This window comes from Athene cunicularia (genome assembly GCF_003259725.1).
Source record: "Athene cunicularia isolate RWA chromosome 2 unlocalized genomic scaffold, athCun1 chr2_part1, whole genome shotgun sequence".
NCBI classification, from domain to species: domain Eukaryota; kingdom Metazoa; phylum Chordata; class Aves; order Strigiformes; family Strigidae; genus Athene; species Athene cunicularia.
In genome coordinates, this window is record NW_020799095.1 from 15444426 (window position 1) to 15470119 (window position 25694).

General features: G+C 39.7%; 1 protein-coding gene across 2 annotated transcripts in view; it reads right to left on the reverse strand.

Moving 5' to 3' along the window:
- Positions 1 to 429: 429 nt before the first annotated feature.
- LOC113476450 (beta-chimaerin) overlaps positions 430 to 25694 on the reverse strand; it is a 26421-nt gene continuing 1156 nt past the window's right edge. Inside the window, exons 2-8 of one of the 2 annotated variants that reach the window (XM_026842063.1) lie at positions 24845 to 24922; positions 18167 to 18251; positions 15531 to 15704; positions 13701 to 13778; positions 6786 to 6923; positions 4794 to 4899; positions 430 to 1359 (exon numbers count right to left, since the gene is read on the reverse strand). In XM_026842063.1, coding sequence (XP_026697864.1) covers positions 1188 to 1359; positions 4794 to 4899; positions 6786 to 6923; positions 13701 to 13778; positions 15531 to 15704; positions 18167 to 18251; positions 24845 to 24922 — 831 coding nt within the window. In that variant the 3' untranslated portion in view covers positions 430 to 1187. Of the gene's footprint in view, positions 1360 to 4793; positions 4900 to 6785; positions 6924 to 13700; positions 13779 to 15530; positions 15705 to 18166; positions 18252 to 24844; positions 25578 to 25694 lie in introns of those variants that run through there. The other variant, XM_026842062.1, reaches the window with a different exon arrangement.

Genomic DNA, 25694 nt, shown 5'->3' on the forward strand with positions numbered 1-25694 from the left:
TTAAAATTTGGTAATAATTAAATTACCACTCCCACATTTCCTACACATTCTTTCTTTCTTTTTTTTTTTTTTTTTTTTTTTTTTTTTTTTTTTTTTTTTTTTAACAAACCATCAGGAAACACATTCAAGATAAATACCTACATTTTTAGCAGATTTACTGTACGTTTATAAATACAGAAACATGACAAATCATAACTCGATTTTTACAGAAAAAACAAATCCTTCATAATTAACCCAAAAAAGTGCTAACTTTTCAACAAGGCCAGAAAATATCCAGTGTCCCAGCATCACTTAACTTACATATTACTGTAATCCAAGAAAAATCTGGCATGTGAAACTGATACTACCACCAGAACTTTTGAAAATTTCTCAATACAAATTCTCAATACCATTATTTTACATGGGAGTAATAAAAAAACAAAAACAAACAAACAAACAAAAAACAAAAAGAAGATACTATATGTTTTGGGAAATAGCAAATGATTAAAAGTGTACATTCTTAGGATACTAATGCCTAAATGCAAAGAAACCTAAGGAAAGCTGGAATACACATAAGAAAAGAATTCTCCTTTAAAACACTTGCAATGAAAGAGGTATGTCAGGATAATACTGCATTAGTGGTAATTGTTTTCAATATATCATAGCAAAAATGCAGGAAAGAATCACGTGGAAAATAATCAATGCACCGCATTGATTTATAGTTTGCTAAAATAAAATGCCATTCTTTCAGCTAGGTAAAGTAAAAATATCTTTATAATATAGGTTTTGTTTCACAATTGACATATATAATTATGTCTCATGGAAAGGGAAATGTATAGGTGTATACAAGTAACACTGATTAAGTACCTTTTTGCTTCTCTAGCCATATTAAAATATGTTTTGTGTTTCTTAATAAGTTAACAATAAAATTGTTTGCAACTTCTCAAAACAAATATACATCTGAGGCAAGGCAAAAGATACAAGGTAAGAGGATTTTTTCTGACCTTTTTTTCCCTTCTACAAAGAGGCGTATGTCTATGAGACATAGGCTTTCCCTAAACATTTTGGCATCCATCTGCAACTTTGCAGAAATTGAAGTGCAGTCAAGGAACTTTTCCTTTATGTTTAAAAAAATTTAAAGAAATGTTGTTTTTCCTCCAAACTAATTATTTTAAAACAAATGGCTTTGAAGATATGCCTCTTTTTGTCTAAAAGAGAACATCTTCATTTTCTATTAAAATCTGCACAATTAACTTCTGGTACCGCATGTCATTCAGTGTAGCAAGGGTACTGTCCTCTGGAGGTCTCATTAAAGTAGGCCCAAACACTATTCCCAGGTTTTCAGCATTCATAAAATTCTCCTTTTCATGCAAGGTAACCCTAAAAGAGAAAAAAAAGAAAAAAAAAAAGGGAAAAAAATAAAGTAGTTATTTACTTCCCAGAAGAAAATAATATATGCATCTTAATCTTAGTCCTGCCTCACATCAAGCATTGGTAGATAATGATGTTTTTCAGTAACAAATTTTACTTTTATTCAGTATAGTAACTGTTTTCACAGCAAGTACAATGCAACTACAGTGGAGCTGTGATTGCCAGTGCCTTTAAACACCCCTTATGTGACGCTTTAAGTGTTTTTTTCCATCTGGCTATTCATTAGAGTATAAGAATTAGTGGCAATTGCTTTTTTGAAAAGCATAATCATGATTTAAGTGATGATGTATAAGCAGTCCCCTATGCTACAGGAACTACAGTTCTCTGGCACGTTGTGCTTGGTGTGCATCACACTGGAGGTGGAGGTGTGTTTCCCAAATACGAACCCAGATTTTCTTTTGATTACCAATGACCTCCATGCTCCCAGACATGCTTCCAGCCTGCAGGAACCCACCCCTTCACACATTTCTGCCTTGCTGGCTGCCTCAGGCCAACCAACATCTGAGTGATTCTGATTCTTGTTATACTTGAGGAGTAGGCTGAATCCTGGAGCAGCCTGGAGAGATGGCTTGCTAAAGTCAAGCTGCTACAAATGCTGCCTATACTTGGCAGAGAACAGAGGCACTTCTAGGAAGGAGCCCAGGCTGGTCTGTTCCCTGACATGGGTCATATAATGTAAATACAAGAATAGATAGACTGTGGCTGGAGCAAAGAAAGACTGCCAAGGATTGGCCAAGCTAGAGACAAGTGAGCCCTGATGGGAAAATCAGTTAGGCCTGCTGGAAAATGCAAGATTTGCTCAAGGTTTTCCTCCAGGTAATGTTGCTGAATATCATAACTGTTATCCCAGCAAGATTTTGGCATTTGAGTTCAATCCTGAGCGCTCTTGCACTGCAGAGAAGAGACAGCCATGGTCCCTTGATCGGTCATGGTCCCTCATGGACCAGACACTTGCTGTTACTAAGTACAGCATCAGTGAAGTTCCACATCTTCACACACAACTTCTCTGCCAGGGTGGAGCACATCTGGTTTTGGAGCCAGCTCTCCTGGCAACAGCTGAGACTGCCCCTGGCCTTGGCAATTCCCCAGCTGGGCAGCAGTGGCTTCACTCATGCCATCGGGGGAGCACAAAGAGCCTGAAACCAGAAGTAATCTGGTCTTCCCTTGTTTTCAAGGTCCTTATATGACTAGGGTTTGCTTCTACCATTAGCTCTCTGCAAAGAGTAGCTCTGTCACAGAAAAACTGTTCTTTGCTTTCAGGACAGAAGTCCATTAGTGCCCCACTCACGGACACGTCTTCATCTTCTAGCACAGATATGTTAGCTGTGCTTTGCAAGGAGAAAAGACAAACCAAGGCTGCCTAGCCCAAGCCACCTCTGTGCAAATGTATGTGTAACACTATGCTTTCCATCTGTGGATGTATGCAGCTCAGATGTTGGAACAGCTCTGCAATGCCACATACATCTTACTAGCACCTCCGTGCAGGAGTGTGGGTGAATTCACAAACTGCATGAAGATTCACAGCTTCACTGCAACGCTGGCATGAATACAGAGTTGTACATATTTCACCACAGGGGGGACTGCTCATGCTATTGTATTTCCTTCAGTTTTGAGCAAAAAGTTATCAGAAAGATAACTGAAGAAAATAATTAAATGACTAACTAATTTTTCATTGCTGACATTGTCCTCTGCTGGATTTTCCTGTCTTTTTAACAGTAACTCAGTGCAGTTTCTTTTCTTTTGAAAAACAGCATTGGTGTAGAGGCTGTCATCCTGCATGTCATCTTTCCATAGACTCCTTGACATTGGTGCATGTTTTCTCTAAGCAGGAAGAGCCCTATGAGACTGGGATTGGGACTCTGTGTTTAATCTACAGAACAGCATAGTCTAAACCTAAAGGATCCTTCCCTCTTTTGCATTCAGATCTCTCCAACAGATTCTCCATAGGAACTGACACGCACTTGATTTTCATGAAGGTGCTGAAAGCTACGAATTGGGAAAGGAGAGGAAATTCATTGCATGACTTGCAGGTATTTAAGAGAGAAAGCTTAATCAGCTGTTTGGACTATTTTTGTCTCATCAGTAGTTCAGCTCAACAGCTGAACCAAAGCCTGTACTGTAGTTGATGAAAAAGAAGGAAGGCAAGTCAATACTTGCCTATTAAAAATTTGCTGTCAAGACATCAAAGGACAGATTCTGTATGCAGGTCGCTTGTCCACAGCCTCCACAGGCCTTCTTAAAAGCCAGCATGGTTCATCCTGAGTTGTCTGTGCATATATGCTGACAAGGGTGGATATTTTCACATCTCATTTCTGCAGAGTCCAAAGAAGCTCCTGCATGCCAACGTAATGTCTCATTGAAAAGAAAAATGTAATGACCCGAGCCAATTCAAAATGAGGAAAAGTCTCTGCATAATGAGAACCTGATTGAGCATGAAATGCACTTCACACAAGCTCTCTGATGCAATTTTACATGAGTTGAGGCCTTTTTCTTTTACAAGATGGCATTAATAGTGCAGAACAGTGCAGATCAAACCCACAAAACACTTCAAATTTGCAACTGTGCTGCAAGTAGCAGGACAAAGAAGAGATCAAGGATTTACTGTATAAAAGGTGAGTAGGCTTATTCCCCCCTTATCCCCTTCTCTGTTGCTTCCAAGCAGCACCATAAACTTTAAGCAGAGACAAGGGACATCTTGGGCAATATATCCTTAAATGAAGGCCTGCTTTGAGATAACAGTGGCAGTTTTACTCATCATAAAGACTTACAAAGAAGACTTCCTGAGGTGTGTAAATACCCAAAGTAGCAAAGTAGAGTTAGCATAGTTTTGAAAAACAGTTTTGCTGCAAATGAGGCAGTGTGCATTTAAAACCAAAAGAGATATAACTGGTGAGGATCTGTATTGCTTTTACTAGTTATCTGAAAATAAGGCCTGGCTGATTCTTGGCTTAACTGTGATGTGAGCAAACAACTTGTAAAGAGACAGCTCTTTCTTTTTAGGGTTATCATTCAAGAAGACAAAGCAGGAGGTAAGGGGAGGCAGAAGCAAAGCGTGATCGACTGACTTACTGCAGCACATCTAGCACATCTCTGAAGTACCAGCCATTGCGGTATTTTTCAGATATTATCTGCCTCAGAGAAGCGTGACAAATCTCAATTAACTGTCTGAAGGTTTGGGATGATCTGCCAGCAAAAGGATCTAGGCTATATATGTGCATAACTTATATGCATTTATACAAACATAGTTTTTCTGCTTATTGTAACATTGTTTTAGTGGCAGTGCCCTAATGGAAACTTTACTGGTACTTTCTGTAATATTATATCTTTCAAAGCAGAAAATTGTTAAGCTCTTCAAGAATTATCCTCATTGCCAATTAACTCACTTTTTGAGATGAATCATTAGGTATCTAAGTGTCTCGTAGTGAGCAGCAGGGAGTAACATCAACACTTCATGTATTGCTTCTAGTCGTTCATCAGGATTGGAGATTTCTGTAAAAACACCAAACAGGATTAATGTCAATAGGGCTTTCCATTTGTAAACAGCAATAATTCAGGAAGCTAACATATTATTATCAAGTCATTTACAAGCCATTGACTGTGCTTGGAGGGATAAAAAATGTATAAACATGGAGCTTATCAGCAACTTCTGCAGCTTCAAAAAACCCAAAGAAATCAGCAACAAAGACCACCCCATAGTTGACTCTATGGTCTGTAGCTCTACCTACAGGCCTGTATAGGTACAGTACCCAAACTTCATTAAGTGCTTCATAATACTCTTCCCAGAACTGACTCCTTAAAATCTTACATGAGATTTTATTTCCATTAGCCTTCAAAACTAGATGGGAGTGTTGATACATGCTTTTAGAGACTATGCTTGAATATGTAAATTTAGCTAGAGATTGAAATTAGATGGAATTACATAAACAAAGATTTGTGAACATATTTAAATATGTAGATATTGGTGATCAGAAAGCATGAGTGCTTACTTAAGACTGTTTGGCAATCTCTCTAAAAATCTGAGCAGGATTTACATGTATTTTACAGGAAAATTATCAATTCCTAAGCTGTGAACTGAGTTGAGTTATATTTGCTGCATGACTTTTCATACAAATGGCACCAGAGGCCCAAAATTTTAGACGACTAAGAATCCTCCTGACCTGTCCTACTTCTAAGAGATTGGCGTATTGACATGACAGGAACTGATTCCTCTGGACACGTCCTTTAGAGGACAAGTGATGAGCAAGAATAATTTCTCTGCCAACGAGGAAGAGGAGAGTGCAGGAGAGAGGTATCTGGGAATGGGTAGTGCAAGGCTGGGTTAAGCCAGAGGGGAAGGGAAGGCAGCAAGTCACACAGACAGACCACTCTTCCTGATGCTTATCAATATACTGGGTGCCATTTCAAAATTACTAAGGATACTTTTTTAAAGAAGAAATGATGCTACTTCTTAGATACCTCAGGTCTTCAACAATTTTGCTAATAATCTGATTTTGATGCAATCTATCTGGTAAATTTTCATTAGGGACTATCATTATGTGGAAGGTTGTGCCCCAGAGAACAGAACCTGTCTCAGCTCCCTCTGCCAACATTACAGCAATGAATGCTGCTGTTCTCCCTCTCTGACAGCGTGCGCCCAGGACCTGCTGGCTCTGGGCGGGTGGTAACTGCACGTGCCTCCTGTCTGGACATGGGTTAGGTCCTGTAGGACTAATAAACAGTGGATGCACCTGAACAGTGGAGCAGATGTGCTTTGTGGGGTGTCTTATTGCTCTGATCCCTCACTGACTGAATGATGTGCCTGTCTGCAGTGCAGATTTGGTGCCAAAGGAGGCCCAAATGTAAGAGATGGGAAAAATGGTGGGGAAATGGGATGCACCTTCAAGGCTCACACTGTTCACTCAACCCTGAACCCTCACTGATCACCCAGGCTTGCATGTGTCTGGCAGCCAGCGTTGCCACCATGACACCAGCCCTGGGATCCTCCCAGTGCCAGATGCAGTCCTTGCAATGACACTGGACATTCTGCCTCTTGGCACAAAATTTGGGTTGTGACAAGAAAATAGCAAGCAATTCCATTCAAAATCCCATCCCAGGGCATGTCATAGCTTCACCAGCTGACACTGAAGCCACACTTTCTGAAATTGGTCAGTTATTTTGGTATTCTACATTTTTTTTTTTTAATCTGCATGATGTCCCATCCCATTAACAATCAGGCAATAGTTCCATGTGAAAGAAGAACAAGGCAGAGAAGTAATGAACATAACAACACCCTTGCTTCTAATTTGTTGTCTGTCTTTTCTTATTCTTTAACATGGATGGCTTTATGGATGGGAATTGTAATTAAAGATCAGTACAAATTACTATGCAATACTTACTTGCTGCCTCTATGAATTTGGAATAGGTGTCATAGGTGATGACGGGAATTGGTAAGTCTCTGAAGTATAGCTTCAGTGCTCCGGCAATGATGTTTATGTCTGGATAAATACTGGCAGAAATATCAGCCTTGTCACCATCTAGAAGAGGAGGAAGAAATCTTTTTGAAACCAGGCTAATTCTGACTGAAGAAAGGCTAGGCCTCTAATTCAGATTTATTGTGTCCAACCTGACAAGAAAAAACAACCTGAAAGCATTTGGAAGGCTTAAATGAGAATATATTGCTACCAACTTTACAATATATAAATGAGGAATGGTAGTTATTTCAGTAAACAATTTATTTGCTTACATCTTTCACAGACAATATCTGCAGTGTACCATCTCACACAATGTTGGACAAAAAATCATGTTAATAATGTATTTATTGAATTTGGCCCATTTATTCAGTGAAAATAAGCTACTAATAACTTGTTCTCATGTTGTATTTTGTATCCACAGATCAATGCATAGGAGTATGAATGATTCTTTTAATTTTTACTTGGGGAAACAGAGGCACAGAAAAATAACACAAATTTCCAATGACCCTCAGGAGACCAGCAGAAAAAATCAGAGTAAACATCTGAATCTTTTAATTCTCGCACCAATCTGTCTATACTGACTAGCTAATAAGAAAGCCACCTTACTTTCTGGACGTCCTCTAATGTCTTAATATTTGACTTATTTATTTATAGCAGAGATCTGAATGTAAATAGATATGCTGTGGCATTTAGCTATACAATTTATTCTGAAATGTGGATTGCAATTTGTTAAATGAATATGGATACTTGTAATGGATGAACAGCTAAGTAGATGAATTATGCAACTGAAATGACATACATTTTTTTTATCACATATTATGACACAGTTAGAACTCCATTATGGAGCACTTTTAATCACATGATCTTAACATTTTTAAGTGTGACTTTGACCAATGCATGGCTTGCAATGAGAGAAATGACAAGAACTAGCAGAGAGGCTGGATCACTAATATTTTTCAAGTTCAAATGACTACATCTGTTCTGTACTACCTAGTACCCTCATACCCACATTTTTCTCCAGACCAGGAAATTCTACTGCCCACCCCTCCTATGGCCTGTCCTTGGCAGTCTTCCAGTAGAAAGATGGGGTAGGACACTGGTCAAGCAGGGGATAAGGCTGCCTGGATGTAAACCCCTGCTTTACCTCAGGGTACTCTGAGATCAGTAATACCACATAGTCCTTATTCCCCAACTTTCAAGTGAGGATAATACCGCTTCCCTAGCAGGAGGTGGTGAAGATTAGGACCATCCGGTGAATGGGGCGATATGAGGTTATGCTTGCTTGAACAGTGGAGAGGAGTTTGCTTGTATCTGCCAGGAGGTGCAAGCACAAGCTTGGGCTGTTACCACTGAGGCACTAACATGCTGTAAAGCCATCGCCTTGCTTGTCTCACTGTAGCTAGTGCTTGTAGACACAATCTGATACAGACAGATGAGCGGGTGTGCTTGATACATGACATCTAAGATGGTGATAAAGGTTTTCACAGCAGAGTAAAAGAGTTTATATTGATTGTAGACATTTTATACAAACCTGTGGCATTAATCTTGAAGGGATATGTCCCGTCCAATGTATGCACATAATTCTCATTAAGACTAATAGCACTACATGTTCTCATCAAGAGGAGATTATATGCTTAAGTGTTTAAAACAAGCAGCCTTTCTTGATGCAGCTGAACAGTCTGAATACATCCATCAGCATTTAATTTAATACAGCATCAATAAGCCCTAGGAGGATGTTTACACTGCCCCAATCTTTTGTTTAATCCACACGTTCCAGGCACGGTAGCATTAGTCTTGTAAAGCTTTGTGTGGAGAGCTCTATTTAATTGATGGACACTGAGCACTCAAAATGCTCCACTGAAAACAGATACCTCCAAGGAGCCAGCAGCTGCATCAGAACAGATATAGCAAAGCAGAAGGTTGCATCTATTATCCAGGTCACCAGTACAATAAATGGAAGTGTTATTTATTTAATACTTTTACAAAGCAGCCCAGCAAACTTAAAGGGGCACTTCAGCTAGACGTACTTCCAGCTACAATGTACTTCAAACATAACTCTTATTTACATATTCATTTACTGTAGGAAATATGCATTCACTCCCAAGTCAAAGATTTTTCTCTTCACTTCAGAGACAAATACACATCCATTGGAAATGCTCTAAATGCTCTGAGTTTAAAGTGAGTGTAATAATACAGCTATTATAATATACCTACACATTTCTGCAGTGTGTATGTAGGGGAAGGCAGATTTTTATTTTCCTTTGGTAGATTTTGGATTGTCTTTTTTTTTTTTTTTTTCCCTCCTTTCAGTTTGAGCAATTGAAAGCCCTTGGCAGGCTGCACTTATTTCCTATCCTCATCAAATTCCTGGATCTATATTTTTATTTAAATACACTTAAAATTCAAAGCACTTAAGAAAGAAAAATTTCATTGCTGGTAAAGTCATGGTACATTATTTCACAGAGGATCCTCTGCAATATCATACTGATGAACTACACTTATTTTATATGGTACCTTCTGCATTACCACAATAATTTTTTTCACTCTTCAATATAGCAATTTTCCTCAGATTGTGATTAGCATTTTCAGTGGCCATATGTTAATACAATCCCTTTATTTTACTTTTAGATTACAAATATATAGTTCATTTCAGCTTTACAAACCTAATCCTACCCAAAGTCCATCATTTCTCTTTCCTTGTTACTTGACTCAACATATCTTATTGCATTATGAGTATCTCAGGACAAAGAAAGTCTTTATTCTGTTCCTTAAAGGTTTCAGCTGACTGTGAATACCATAGAAATAGTTTATTAGAGAATGAAATGGAATAAGTATTACATTCTTAAAGCCTCAGCTATGCCCTCTGCATACTGAAATACTTTTCTACTTAAGTTCCTTTTTCCTTAACACTTTGTTTTTATTGCACAACCTTCAGCATGCTAACATGCTTCTTTGTATTTTTTCTTGGATTTGGCATTTGACAGGGTTTCAGCTACACTGGCAAAAGACTGAGTATGAGTTAGGATTCCTCTAAGTACTCATGTAATATTTAACGGCATAATATTTTTAGCAAGTGCATTGTACCAGCCAGTCATGCAAACAAGTAGGGGGACAGAATGCACTGGTGACAATGGCAGCTCTGTGGATAAAGCGTACAATGAGTGTTTTCTGGATGCCACCACGCCACAGCTCAACAATGCTGACAGAAAGCAACTGTCATTCTACAGCACCAACATTCACCAGATTAAATAAATCCACATTATTCCCCTCCTTCTCATTACAGAAATCACTAAAATGGAACATTGTCAGTGCCTCAGAGAGCCTAATGCTAATTTACAGTAGGGGTATTTACACTGCTTTGGAAGGGAGTCTTAGTTTAAATGAGATGAGGACCAACTTCTCCCTGTTTTAAAACCAGCTACCCCAGCTTCATTGGGTCCAAATAATATTATGTGGGATGCCATTCTCTTCCCGAGATGTTAACTTTCAAACCTGCCTTTGCTTTTCTGTTCTCACTATAATTCTTTGGAAGCAACAAGTGAGTGCCCCTTTGGCAAAGTAGAATTAGTCAGAGGGAGGGCTGGCTTCTCTTCATTGCACCCCTTCAGCTGCACATGAAATCAGCAGGAGAGGTACCCTACGGCCGAGCCAGTCCCTGTGCCTCACCCCTGTATCAAACTGTCTTCAGGCTCCTGTGGCTTGAGAAAGAGCTGGGGAAACCAGAAAGCTTGATGTCATTATTTGAAGGAGGCATCCTGCGCATTAAAATGGGAGGACTCCTTGCACGTTTATTTTCAAACACTTTTATTGAAAGCTGTATTTCCAGAGATGCAAAAGCATACTGGCATTCCAGCCAGATGCCTGGGGACTGACTTGGAAATGACGGGCAGGGAGGGACCTCTGTAATGGCAGAGTGCAGTGTTCTGCTACTGCAGGCCCCACACCATATAAACCTTCTCGTAAACCCCTGAACTTCCATTTTAAAACTAGTTAAGGTTTTTATCCCTGCTCTTATTAGAAGGTTGTTTCAGCGTCTTACTGTCAGATGGTTAAAAAATGGTCTTTGAATTGTCAAACTATATTTATTCCTGGCCAGTGTACACCCTCTAGTATTGTGCCAAGACTATGCATTAAAGTGTTCTCTTCTTTGGTTCATACCCCTGCACTCAGCTTCTCCTTTGACAGTTAACTATCTCAAGCTCTTTTAAAACACATTTACCTTCTGCTATGTATCACACTTCAGAGATGTCTGAGATAGTTATGTGGCCACAGATAGGGCTGTTTCTGCTGCAACACCTATCTATTAACCAGAAGTGATCAGGAATTAAATTTTTTTTTTTTTTTTTTTTTTTTTTTTTGCTTTTGCAAAAAATATGTTAATTTCATGTAGTGAATGTGGAAACAACGGTTCTGTAAAACTCCCACAAACTTCACTTTCTGGGCAGAAAATGACATTTGAATAAAGACCTTCCAGGTGTTGCTGGAGGTGAGACCTGCCACCTGGCTCTCAGCTACCTTCTCTCCCAGCTCTGTCACCCTGGGACAGAGATCTGGGATATTCTACATCTTTGGGATAGTCCATTGCCTGCTGCTCTGGCTTATAGGGCTAAGCAGGGGTAACTGGGCAGCAGAAAAGCAATGTTCTTACCTGTGGGACTGGATGCAAAAGGGACGATGGGGTCCCCGTCTCTGTAATCTTGGATATGACAGGGAAGCAAGCCCTGAGCTGCCAGGTTGGAAATGTCTTGCCAATTCAACCTTCTGCCAGCTGACAACCACTTTCTAGCTGCACAGCCCACAAGTCGGAACAACAAAAATCTATTTTGGTTTTCTTTAAATCCTTTCCTGCCAAAGCCCCCTAACTCCTCCTGCTTTTCCACCTCAGTTCAGGGAGAAAACTTTTTCAAAACTGGAAGACTTTGAAAGTTTTCAGCTTCTGGTCTCAGCAATATGCTAGTCATGCAATTGTCATAACAAGGTTTTGTTCACTGTTCTGCTCCTTTTAGCATTATTCATGGCAACAACCTCTCTTTCCTTTCTTAGCCTTTTCCCCTCATGAGATTATTAAAAGAAAAGGAAGACACAGCTTTTTATCAATTTATGCCCAATGGTTTTCCCCATAGCCTTTGTATGCAAACCTGGTTCTTGCCTTCTTTGCTTCCATGTTTATCCATGCTTTTTTTCCATTGGAAATCCAACAGGGCTAGCGACCTCACTCTTCCTGTTTCTAGATGCTGCCTTCTTTGCTGGTAAATCACACTTTCTTCCTTGTTGTGGGTCTAATTCAAGTGTGTACTGTCACCAGATTATGCCATGAGTATATGCGACAATAAAAGCTGCCTGTAAAACTGAACTAGCTCCAATGGTTTGAAGCATCTGCAAAGGAACTACAGCTGCAGCAGTATTCAAGTCATGCTCAGACATAAATTTCCATCTGCTTTCTTCAAACTCTTCCTGCCTCAACCTGTGCTTCTCCTTCTGGGTTTCATTCAGGTTGGTACACTTAGAAGAGAATTAACACAGAATAAAAGGGTTTGCCAGGCCAGATCTACCTGCAGGGAGCAGAGTGGGACCTATGGGGACTGTGCTTCATGTGGCACATCTGCAACATGTATCTTTCTATGATAGCAGTCATATCACTGTGCATCTCCTTCGCCCAAATCATGGCTGAGCTATGTGTGTATATGCACATGTTCACAACTGCAGCATCCAACACATTTAAAAATATTTATTCTTTTTTTAAAGGATATTTTGGTGTATCATGAAAACAGTCACTTTGGAAATTCCTAGTTGGACTTTCTCTGCCAGTGATCTCTGCATGACAAATGCCACCCATAGACCTTACTGGCCCTGCTCAGCCTCCCCTGGAGCCCCCACACCTCCTGCCCATGGGTCCTCAGGGCCCCCAGTCCCTGCCTGAGCTGCATCATAGGTGTCTCCAGCTATGCCATGGCCATGCCTGTGCCTGGCTGTGCACCCTTCTGGTCCCACAGGCTGACTTTCTGACGTGACCTGGGCTTGTGATCACTGGGCTGTGTCTGTCCCTATTCCCTAACATAGCAGAGGTAATACCTGAAAAAATTAAGTAGGAAGGAAAACACTGTTTATGGGAAAGGTGAAAAATATTTATGTAACTTCTCAAATGTACTTGAAAATGTCTTCTGTTGATGAAGGCCCTGCTTGGCACCCATTTACATATATACTTAAAATCAGTCCTGTGTACAAAGACTCTGTGCACAACCAGAACCAATGCAATCAGCTAAATCAAATCAGGAGGGCTACTAGGATGGTAATTAGGCAGTGTTTTAATTATTAGTTTTTCAATATGCTATACAAAGAAATCTCCTCAATGCTCCTCTCATCTGTTGACAAATGCAATCGTGCACAATGGTGCAGTGCTTTCTAGAAGGCTACATGCAGATTGACTTCCCAGTTGAAGTTCCTAGTTCTTAAACTCATAAAGAGATTATTGTATTGTAGAGCACTGAGTCTACTAAAGATAGGACTAAGAACTTTCCCCTGATACTACCTAGGCTCATACTTGAACTAGGAGCCCAGGCTGTGCTTCTAGGTTGAGCAGTCATCCAGTCCCTCAAGCATTCAGCCTTCTGCTTACCATCACTCACTGTTTAATTATTCCTTCCAACTATGAAATACGATTTCTTCTTATGAAAATCACTACAGATTCATTTAAGAACTCAGAAAAGACAGGTTGCTTTCTGTGCTTGTGCTTATATGTCAGTTTCATTACCACAGTACCTATAGAAACCCAAAGAGAACTGAAAAGTCCTAGAACTGAAAGTTTAGGTTAAAGTTGTACAAGATTAAAAAATGGTATACCTCGATCAAAGGCCATTTTCACATCTTCAATATGCTCAGTGAAGCCTGAGACTCTATAGAGGCCCTCAGACTTTAAACCTGAAACAAAAAGTTCTTGGTTAACAACAGATCTAGTCAGTGTAGCAAATTACACACACTTAATAATGTGAAACTCTGGAGCATATAAGGAAGGATCAAGATAATTTAAAATTGTTTTTTAAAGGATTAAAGAATTTTAGAGTTTTTACTTTCTGATTTTGTTAGGTACACAGCTGATTATATTAGAGGAAAATACTGTAATTTGCTAATGGTGGGGCATGTGATGTTATGATGATTTATTAATTTTATGTGGGAGATTTTCCTGGATTTGTCTATAATTAATAAAGCTTTAAAGGTCTCCTTTCCTTTTACCAGTTGCTTAATGATAAATAGCAATGCAGGTAAGAGACTGTCTTTCCCTATGAGCACATTTGTTCTCAGTTTTGCTGTCAGCTTTTACTTATACAGAGCAGATAGACAGGTGTGATGGATACTGTTCTCTCCCACATCAGTACATCCCTTCTGCAGTTCTTTCAGCACAGGAGACCTGCTCACTTGCACGACTGTCCCCCCATTGCTCCACACCAAAATGAAATGCAGGGCAGCCCAGCAGAGCAGGCAAAGCTAGCCAAGCATAGTTACACACATATTACTTATTTTAATCCCAGACTCCTTATTGTGACTATGCATAGTGCTAACCTACTTCATAAGATCCAATACTCTTTGTTTTCTTAAGAATGAAATCAGTATCCTACGTAGTTCTTTGGCAATAAAGGAAAGGAATTTAAAGCTGTTAAAAAAACAGAGAGCAGGCAGCAGATTTTATCTTAATCAATAAATGTACGAGTAAGTGATTAGATCCCAAATGCAGTGTATCTTCCTGCTATATCATCAGAGGAAAGCTCTTCTGTCTTAGTCCAAACTATTCTTTCTATTTGTCCCTGCAATGATGATATAATCCTGGTAGAGCTTTACAGAGCAGTGCAGGGGATTTACTTGTAAATCTTTAATTCATTTCAGTAGATGATGAGTGGCTTTGAAATCCCTATGGCTAGTATCAGGGTGTTGCCATGCAGATTACTGGGATGAATTCAACATTATGAGATTCGTGTGTGAAGCTATAACTAACAGGAAAATTTGGCTTATTGGGCAGCACGGCATACACATTTGCTATCCAAAGCAAAAATATGTGATCATTACTGTGTTGTGTTGGAGTTGATACAGTATTTCTTCAATCTGGCACGTGTCTGTGTACCAAAAACCTGTCACAAGCTGGAATTTTGGCTGAGCTGCCTGAGCCACAGTATCCATCAGTCAGTAGCTCAGCTTTATGAGGAACCCTGTGCAGTTTGTGACCTACCACAAAACACACAGCCTGGGACCTCACTTGTCTGAGTCACTTCCAGCCACTTGTGTTCTCTTGCTCCTAATGCCTGGAAAGGTTATTAATAGGGGATTTGATTTAAACTGATTACTCTGAAATTGGAAGTGTCCCTAGGTACGTTAAAAGAAAATAATGAAAAAAGACACATGAACATGAACTTAAAAGTTCACTTTAAAGTTCACCCCTTTCAGAAGTGTAACATAATACATGTTTTGACATGTTTTCAGAAAGCATTTCAGGAAATTGCATTATGAAATACTATGATTTAATTTTACTAGCTAATGCAAAGCAATGTATCACCTACACTAAAAAAGCCCTTCTCTCATTTTGTCTTCAGTGTGCATGAGCATACTACAATATCCTAGCTTAGCACATAATTCAAGTTATCTTCATTTAATTGTGTCTGCTGCTTTCCTAAACACACAAACCTCTTGCTTCGATCTCTCGAATGCACGAATCCACAACCATTGGCCTCTGGGTATTGTGGGCTTTCACTAGTGTGGTGAGATCACAGCAGTAGACTCTCTTTATCCTCTTGAGGTCTGGTTGGCAGTCATTGGGCACGTATTTGGAGCACTGCTTATGTACGTTCAACCCGCAGTCTGTAAACAAAGTTAGCTGTTAATTAATTAATACAAATGCTGATAGGTCTTGTCTAACAATTTATTTCCTTGGGCCACATCAAGCAAGGTGCATAGCTTCCCCATCAGTCAGCAAAGCTATAATAAATAAGATGGAGATGAGAAAGACGAGCATGGAAATCTGTAAAAAACTTGTGGTGGGTAAAGTGAACTCCAGCAGAGTTGTTAAAAAGCTATAAAAGCTCTGGATGTCCCTCATAACCCTCTGAGATGGAGGTGACCACTGGTGCGGTCTGGGTCAGTTCACTGCCAGACACGTAGCTCTAGGTGTTGCATTTGAACGTGTGGGACTTAACTTCTGGGTATTTGAGTTTAGCCTTTTATAAAATTAGCACAGTAATGACTGTCTTCTGCTGGCCAGCTTGTGGCTTAGTGCTGCTAATGCTAACGGGTGAAGGACCTAAGATTCACCTAAGCAGTCAGACTGGGACAGTGCTTTCAGCTAGCGTACCTCCCTTTCCCTTCCACATTCCTGGAATGTCGCATTTTTGCTTTCTCTGCCACATCAGCAGCCTTCCCATCCCTGTCTTATCACTTCACTGGTGACTAAAGCATCCCCTCTGTTTAGTCTGTAGGTCAGTTTAGACATATAAAATGCTGGGAAAGGCATAATGTATAAAAGGGATTAATTTTACAGATGGTTGTTGGTGTCCTACTCGAGTCAAATCCTACTTGTTGCTTGAGTAGGTTTTTATTAACTTAAACATCACTGCTTGATCTCCACAAGTTGAAGTTTTTGAATAGATTCAAATATTCAGCCAAATTAATGTATAAGCCTCAGTAAAGCAAACACCACCATTGTGAATCACATTATCTCACATAACTCTGACTCCTGTTTTAATGCCTTCCCAGTCATGCCCATCACTGTAAGTATCCTTTGGGATAACTTAACATGTCTAATATCATCACTAGCAAATCACTTACTGGTTTTTTGTGTTGATTTACTGCCTGAGCTATGAAAAATGTAAACATGACTATTATTTACAGCACATTTCAGTATTATTCTCTATAAAATATTTATCAAGCAAAATCATATAATCACTATAAACACACCTACACATTTAATGGAATTGAGTGGGTTTTTGTGTGTTTCTCCATACAGTTGTTACTAAATAATATATTATTGTTCTGCAAAATCTAAACAAATGTGAGCAGCTGCAGTTAGGATTCTCCCTGTATTGTTTTCAGTGATGTTCTCCTAGCATGTGGATTTAAATCCAAATGCATCTGTCTACTTAGAGTTAAATGTTGGTAATTTAATGAGGGAGAGTATTATGTTTCATACTAAATAAATAAGCCTTTTCATAAGTTTAATATTTTATTTACGTGAACAAATACAGTGCTATGCATTAGTAAGGTCAGTTTTTGCACACTTGTGTTTAAGATCAACTAGCCTGAAAAGCAAACTACTATTAATTTTCCTCTTTTTTTAATGTCCTTCTCATATTCTTTGTGTCACCATTTGATCTACAGGCAGATAAGATGTAGCAGTCGCTGAAACTATGCTTAATAAAACTGTGCATTTGTGAAATGTATTTGATCCTTCAAACTGCAGTCTAAAATTTAGGTAACAACCACCTCCTCTACCCATGAAAGGCAGATGCCAGGATCAGATGTGTTTGGTGCCAGTCTCAAGGCCAGGGCAGGGAGAGGTAAGACAGAAGCATATTCAGGCGAGACATGGAAGGGATTGAAGGGCCACAGAAAGAAGTTACGAAACTCCATTTGCAATGCACCAAATACTATTTCAATTGCTGAATCCAAAAGCTCATGATGTGATGATTATTCTATTTTTCCAAGATGATTATTTTTCACAAAAGAACAAACAAATTCAAAATAATTAAAACACCATTAAAATGCTAATACAGTTATAAAGGCACCAGAAAACTAATCTTTCTAGGAAAATGAAGGTCATATTTTTTGCTTTCCCTTGAGGTAGGATACTTCAGACTTGCAGCAATGCATGGTATTTTTATAGGAAACAGGTGACAGTCTTTTTGCAGACAAGGGCACTTCGCAGCAATTTGTTGCAGAAAGATGAGTTAAGAAGCCTAGCTGCTGAATGGCTCTGCCATTTCCAGGGCTTGCTTCTTAAGACATAAAAACATTCAGGGATAACTTAGCCATAAAGATCAATGTACACACCAAGGCACACACATGACCAAGGTACTACCGAAAGGATGTCACCCTCAGTGAGCAAGGGATGGTGGCTTCATTTCTAAACCAGCTAATGGGGAAAATGACAATGCTGTATAAATAAATATAAAAATATAATAAAATATAAAAATAAAAAATGCGCAGGAGGATTTCTTGCCTTGTTCTGTAAAATAACCCTTACCCCCACTCCTGCAGGGAGTGCAGGCTGGGGGTGGGAGAGGTGTCTGAGCATTTCAAGAGAATGACAGAAAATGTTGCAGGGTTACCTGAACACCTCACTCCCTGAGCAATGAGACCCCACATGAAGTTGGCGCAGTATTCACACCAGTGTGGACCTCGAAATGTATGGACCTGTAAAACAAATGGGGGAAAAAAAAGGAAATAGGGTCATTGGGAGGCAGATGGTCTGACAGATGGAACAACTGAAATGGATAAACAACAGAAGACTCAGTAGGAGTAAATCTTTAGCACACAGTGCCCACATCTTTCTAAAGTCTAGATGAAATAAACCACGGGGACAAAAATTTGCTTTGATCTTGAAGTTTATCTTTCAGTAGGCTTAACATAACAGAGAACTGGGCTGTGTACGACACCAAAACCAAATCATTTTTGCTAGCTGACACTTCAGCTACAGTGGAGAGGAAACCACGTTCACTAGACAAAAAAAGAAAAAAAAACCCCTAAAAATCCAGGGAACTGTAGTCAGTGCTTTTGTTTGACTAGTTTAACAAACCAGGAATGTTTCTGAGATTCAAATGCTCTTCGTCACCTGAAAGTAGGGGAAATGCAGTGACAGAAACTCCCTTTTAATGCACCACATTTTGGTTCCCTATAATCATGTGTGACCACAGATCTGGTGCAAGACCCATGTTCTCAGAGCACCACTCGGGTTTGAATGCACTACAACTGTGGTGTTACATGTGCATTTCTATGCCACAACACTGAACAAAACTCGAGCTGTAAATCTGTATCAGGGATGAATGACTTGTGGAGCGACTCCAGGCAGTGGTTGGGTAATGATCCGATTTTGCATATTGGAATCAGTTAGTGATAAAAGCAAATGATACCCTTCCCCACTCTAGTAAGTAAACTGAACTCACATAGGAAAAAGATGTCCGTAGGCTCTTTTTCAGTAGGCTAAACTTCATTTTGCTACAGTCCACATATGAGCAAATAAGGAGGAATAAAATGACCTGCATGCTGACAGAGCCCACAGCTCCCCAGCCAGGTTTTGCATATCACCGCTGCTTCCTCCACTGCTTTTCCAAAGGCTACAGTGGAAGACCTTATTATTTAAGATGTATGTTCTGGTAAAGTAAGCATTTAATTTTCATTGAAAAGAAGAGTAAATAGTGAGGTCTGTGCCTGTGAATGGACATGGTATGAGCTAGTTCTGACCAGAGACCTAACTGAGCTTAACAAAACATAAATCATGCACTCTCTGGCTGCTAATGTTTCCTTTTCCTTTTCTCTGCTCTTGTTTACCCATTGGGTGGATGGCTGAAAGGCCACTTCCACCCCCTGGGATGGAGAAAGCTGCTCTTTACTTTTCATAGAGTAAAAAAATGGTCACTGACCTTTTCAAATAAACTTGGTGATGTTTTAAGCCAAGCATTTGGCTTGCTAATATTTTTGCCCTATTTGTCTGCAGGATCACCCCTAAACAAGCTTCTACTGTTGCGTCCATTTCCCAAGAAGATGAAGTATTGTGATTTTAATATAGATCTCTCTCTCTGATTTAGTGGTAAAACTGTGACCCTGACTACAAATGACTGCTAACCAACTACTCACAGTCAATAGTTGTGTGAATAAGCTTAAAGCAATAGTAATTCTTCCTCCCTTTTGACTGTAAAAGGTCAAAACTGGAATGTCTGACTAGCCATATTTATTTTTTGAAATGGTATTTTACCTCTCAGAAAAATGTATATCTCTGGGAAACAACACTCTGCGATAAAGTTTGAGATAGATAGATTGACAGACACAGACACATACTTCTTTCTCATTTCATCTTATTTTGCAGGGTGGGTAGCATGAATTTCAGACATGGCTTTTAGTGGGGGTAAATGGCCATACCTAACATCAGATGGTGACCTGAGTTTCAGGCATATATTCTATGTGACCTTCAGTGGATACAAAACTACAGACACAACTAATTATGCCTGCATCTTTACCATTTTTAGACTGATAACCACATAATTAGTAAGTCTGCACCTGCATTTAATTGTGGGTAAAAATAATCTGCTGTGGGAAAACAGCTAACTATGTCTTCTGCTTTGCAGTGATTTACAAAAGCTAACCTTGTGAGAAGTGGCTGTAAAAGCTCATTCAGGACTTTTAAAACTGCACCATTTCACATTTAAAGTCCATCACAGTTGCTAGGATATGTGGGGCCTACTTGCTCACTTTACATAAAGCTTAATTCAGCTGAGCTCGCTGTGGCATATTTAGAAAATGGTAGATGGTTATTCTTTGATATCTTCTGTCATCAATGGGAAATAATCATCAACACTGATTTCCATCCAAGAAGTGCTGACTGCACTCCCTTTCCTTGTTCCCTTCAGCTTGATGGCCCTCAAAGGTTTACCTCTCTTTATTCGTTCACTTAATTTTTTCATGGATCTGCATTTTAGCTCAGATAGCAAGTTCCCAACTTGCCCTGAGAAAAGTGAGTCTTAGTGGTTTCTGGTCAAGCTGAAACAGGGAAATACTATCTCTAACTGAAAAAGGAAGATCTTCAAAAGTTTCTAGATAAAGGTGGAAAAAAATCTCTTAAGATGCAATTTTCAACTAAGTCTCTTATGGCTTGCCATTAATTTTAAAGAAATAATGAAAGAAGTTTGTTCTTTTGAACACAACACTAAAATGCAGCCTGAAGCTTGCACACAACACTTAAGAATGGTAAATGAGAATTCTGCCTGCAAGATTGGCCTGTTACAAGGAGAAGTAACAGTAGGTCTTAGTTTTCTGAGATGGGCTTTTAGGTTTGCCCCATCCTTTGTAACCACATCATTATAAATGGCCTGGGCTTAGGTTTTTGGAAACACGATCAAGATCTATTTATTATTGGTCTCTACCGCATCCTGCAGTCTCAGGAGACCTCTCTGTGTACAAACAGCATAGGCTTGGGCTGCTTGGGCTACAGCTGACACAGAATTCCAAATTTAAGAAGAATTTACAGGGAAGCATTTCTGGGAAGCATTTCTTCATATAAGCCAAAACCATGACGTTTCAGACTATACAGTGTACTTTACCTGTTCAGTCTTTCATCTTCTTTCAACAATGTTTAACTCCTAACTTCTTCACTCTATTTCCTTTCCAGCTCTTTCAGTGAAAAGTAATTTCTTACATTCATCCTCTCCGCTGGACAACCTCACCCGATACTAGACTGTATGTCTCTTCTTATCGCCCTCCTGAGCTCTCCCCTTCACCCTTCAGCCCTCTGGTGCCCTGGCTTCCAAAAGGCAGAATTTTCCCGGCAGGTGTTACGATCTCATGCATCTTTAGTCTGTGTCTGAGCTGTGTTCACAGAGGGAGAAACTAAGACCAAAGTTAAGGAGTGCCAATACAGTGGCAAACCAAAATAATCCCTTAAGCAACTGCAGAAACAAACTAAAAATTCCCTTGAATTGAAACGCATCGTTTTTAATGGCATTATATGGTGCTGTTTCTGAGGCAATTTTGTTGTTTAGCTGACTGGGTTTGAAGACTTTTCTATTTGCATCCAAAGAAAATAATTTCAGACTTTCACCTGAATACATGCACATTTGTACTTTACTGTGGACTCCTGCTGAACCTGAGCTCCTTGCAGGGAAGAAAAGCTGACTCTGCTGTTATTTTTGTTTAACTACATACACATAATCTTCATGATGTCTGTAAAAAATGCCTCCCCCAAACCGTTTGTCTCCCAGAAGCAGTGTTTGTCTGCAGTGATTAACAAGGGGAAATTTATCCCAGAGTCTCCTTTCTCCCAGCAGATCTTCTGACTTGTCAGTAATCAGCTGCCTCTACTCCACTCACCCACCTGCAAATGGAAGTTGCCCATCCAGTAGTGGCAAACAGTCACAATATTGTGGTAAATGCACATTATTCAACTGTATTTGCTCACTTGAAGCAGCACAGAGGCCCTCTCATGAATTCCCAGCCTAGAACAAAACGCGTGGAGCATCCCTAAACTCCACGCTGCCACCCTCGGGCACAAGGTGACCTCACCACCAGCTGGGACCCTGCTGAAGTTGGCAGGTAAAGCACATCCCAAAGAGCCTGCTGGATCCTAACTGTAACAAGATGCAAGAGGACTTTGTGATCCAGTTAGGATGATGCCCACATAGTTAATGAAATACTTCAGTGTTTTTCTAAACAGGGCTTCAGAGATTTATTCTCTTCCCTGAATTACAGTATGTCTACACTGGCTTATGCAAAGTTGTCCCGCCAGACAGACGCCAGCTCCAAACCTAAATCCATGTGACTGTGTTGTGTGCTCAGGACGAACCCAGCTTAACAAATCCATCTGGATCCTAAATCTTTTTTTTGTTCATTTGCTTCGAGTACCTTGAAATTTGGAAGAGAGACTGGAGGAGAAAGCACGGATGGTCAGAATGGTATAACATGGCACCCTCACTCTCCAAACGCCAGCATTTCTTTTTAATTTTTATATTAGCTTGGAAAGGATGGAGGGAGATCCATCCTTGCTCTAAATTTTTGCCTTGGGTCTATTTCTTCTCTCTTCTAGCAGATAAGAGCTTTGGTATAAGATCTACAAAAATCTCACCAGCTTCGCTAAAAATGTGCCCTTCATTTTTAAGATTCTTCATGGCTAAAGGACAAGAGCTAAAGAATGTCTGCTTGTTCATGAAGAATTGCCTATGACAAGATTGTAAGGGACACTGTGACACATGACATTTGTCCCTATGAACTGAGATGAATGATACAATGCACATCAGTATTCACCTAAAAATGGGGAAGACAACTCTTTGAGTATCTGCAAAGTAGCATTCTTCTTCAGATAAATCCCATATCATCATAGTCTAAGTGCTGTCAAAAGCCATTAAGAATTTTCCCCAAGACCCATAAAGCCATTCTTCCTCTTTTAAAGAATTTATTAACCCTTTTATGTAATATATATGGAATATATTAAAGATATTAGGCTTCAATTTAGCCATCTTTTAAATCTAAATATTCTACTCTAAGCATTGTATCCCCATTTTTTGTTCAACAACTAGCCATGTTCTAATATACTCTTTTGGAAAACTACTTGTATTTGCATAGTGAACATATTTGGTCATTAAGTAAATGTAACACTTTTGACTGGCTTTTCTGGACAATTTTTGAAAAAAATGTTTCTTCCCTAGGTTTTTTATTGCCTTTACTAGGATTAAACAGTAATTTTCTGCTGTCAAGCCTTTGAATACATATATATTTTAATCATGTGACCTTCCAGTTAAACTATGACTCTTTTGAAATAGAATGGAACAGAGACTGTACAACAGTTAGATTGTGCAAACACAAAGCTAACTGGGCACATGTCCAATTATAAATCAAAGCCAAAACAAGGGGAATTTTGAAGAGGAAAGAATGCATGGGTCAAAGTGGAAAAAAGTCTCAGTCATGAGAAAATATTTTCTCGTTAAACTAAAATAGTTTTGATATTAAAATGATATTGAGGGCAAAACCCAGAAAGAATGAAGAAAGCTGGTTTAATCAAGCAAGAAAACACAGAGTATTTCCCCTATTTTCTTCAGTGCTGATCAGTGAGATAAATATTGACTTTTCTGTAGACTGGGTCAAGGAGGGGTAATGAGAAAAGGGATGCTATTATTTGCTTTGCTCACTAAAATTATAGATTTAGAACTACAGCAGAAGCACTGCAGAGGAGAGCAATGTCTGCACAGCAGAATGCGTAGAAAAATAAGAAGTGAAGGTTTTTTGCTAAACCTGGAAATGAGTGAAATAATTTTAATCAGTGCTTCTCCTTTCTTGACAGTCCTGAGATGACTATAAGAAAATTCTCTTTCTGCTAATGAGTTGGACTATTCTGACAGTGACCCAGATCAGCATCCTCAAGCAGCCTTAAGTAAACTGAGGTTTCAAAGCTGAGATGCATTCCTTTCTTGTCTTGTTACTGCCTCTTATTCTCTCTGTATCCATTCCGATAAGCATCAAACCGCAATTTGACAGCATTAGATACAGTAACAGCACAGTCCTTTTGGCAAAATATTTTAGTACAAGCTGCCTGGAAGGTCCGTTTCCAAAGCTGAGTCACTTCCCCGCTGCAGCATGCCAGACACAGCACTTGGGGAAAAAGCCCCTAAGAATCTTTGTGTGTATAAGACAGCAAAAAGATGATCCATTTATACACTCTTGTGTTTGTCCAGCTATTTGGTTTAGTTTGTCAGGCAAATACAAGCTCAGATCCTATAGCTCAGTGGGACTCTGAGAGCATTTCCTTAGCATATGCTGGTGGAACAAAAGCTAGGAGACAATAACCACCGCTGTGCTCTGCTTTATTGTTAGGGAGCACCCGAGCTCCCTCAACTTCTGAAAATAGAAAAGGTCCGAAATGCTTGCTGGTAAAATGCTACTGGCTTCTGATAAAAGCTAGGCTTTGTAAAGGGGACTTTTTCTCATTTTAAAATGGATACACTTTAAGGTAAAGACAATCAATATGAAGTACTTTGTTTCTGAACAAAAAAGAAAAATGAATCTGGGCAAAACCAGCTAAAATACCAGTCAAGTAGTGCAGTAAGTAGCAAAACCGTTATTTGGATTCAGTGCCTATGTAAAAGCATATTAAGAATGCAGTCAAGGGAACTTAGAAAAATGTTTTTTTCAACACTTTTCTCAGAGCTAGTATAGATGGGTGCGTGAAAAACCCATCACAGCAAAAAATAAAAAGTGAGGCATCTCACAGAACTTTTTAGCCAAAAATAATAGGAAGTTGTACTTACCTTAAAATTGTGTGCTTTTTCATAATTGAAGTGGTTGTCATTTTGAGTTAAGGCTGCTCTTCTGACCAAGGAGGTGATCTGTGAATAGGCAAAGAGTTTCAGAGGTTGCCATAAAAGTGCCCCCTTGACTCCCACCTTCACCCCCAGGGCCACAGCCAGGAGCTCTTGGCGCTTCCTTCCTCGCTTCGACTTGTGAACAACGGCACAGTTTTTCTCATTTTCCAGCCACAGATCCTCTGAGAACATAGTGCTGGGATCCCAAATCTTTTCCCTGTCTTCCTCGGCGCCTGGGAGCCTGACTGTAGTCAGTACGGTACAGTTTGTCCAACTGCTTCTGATGTTAGACAGCAGATTTGCAGCAGCTGCAGCCCATTCTGTTGAGACCTCTGGCATGTGACTTGAATGGGCCGTCTTGTGGGACGGAAGGAGCTTCTGCATCTGAATAAGTAACGGCCTGTGCCGTGTGATTTCTTAAGGCAGATGTGTGCCTCAAACAATAGCCTGAATTCATACACTGAGCAACCTTTCCCCCTGACCCTCCTCGAGCGGTGGTCTCCAGCTAGGTGCTGCCGAAATACCAGCCGGGGGAGGGGGGGACAACGTTACAGCTTCATGCCCAAAGACATCTCCAGGGACAGATCTTTCAACTCCACAGCATGTTAAAAATGAACAAACAAACAAAAAGCCCTGGAAAAGCCCACACAACTGATTCTGATGCTGCATCTAATTACACTCTGAGACTTATCAGCCAGCAGTCTGCATGCCAGCAGATTAAGACCTTAAAACCATGATGATTGTTTAATCTTACAGGGCTAAATTTTTTTTTTTTTTCCCCCCTCTTTTATCGTGT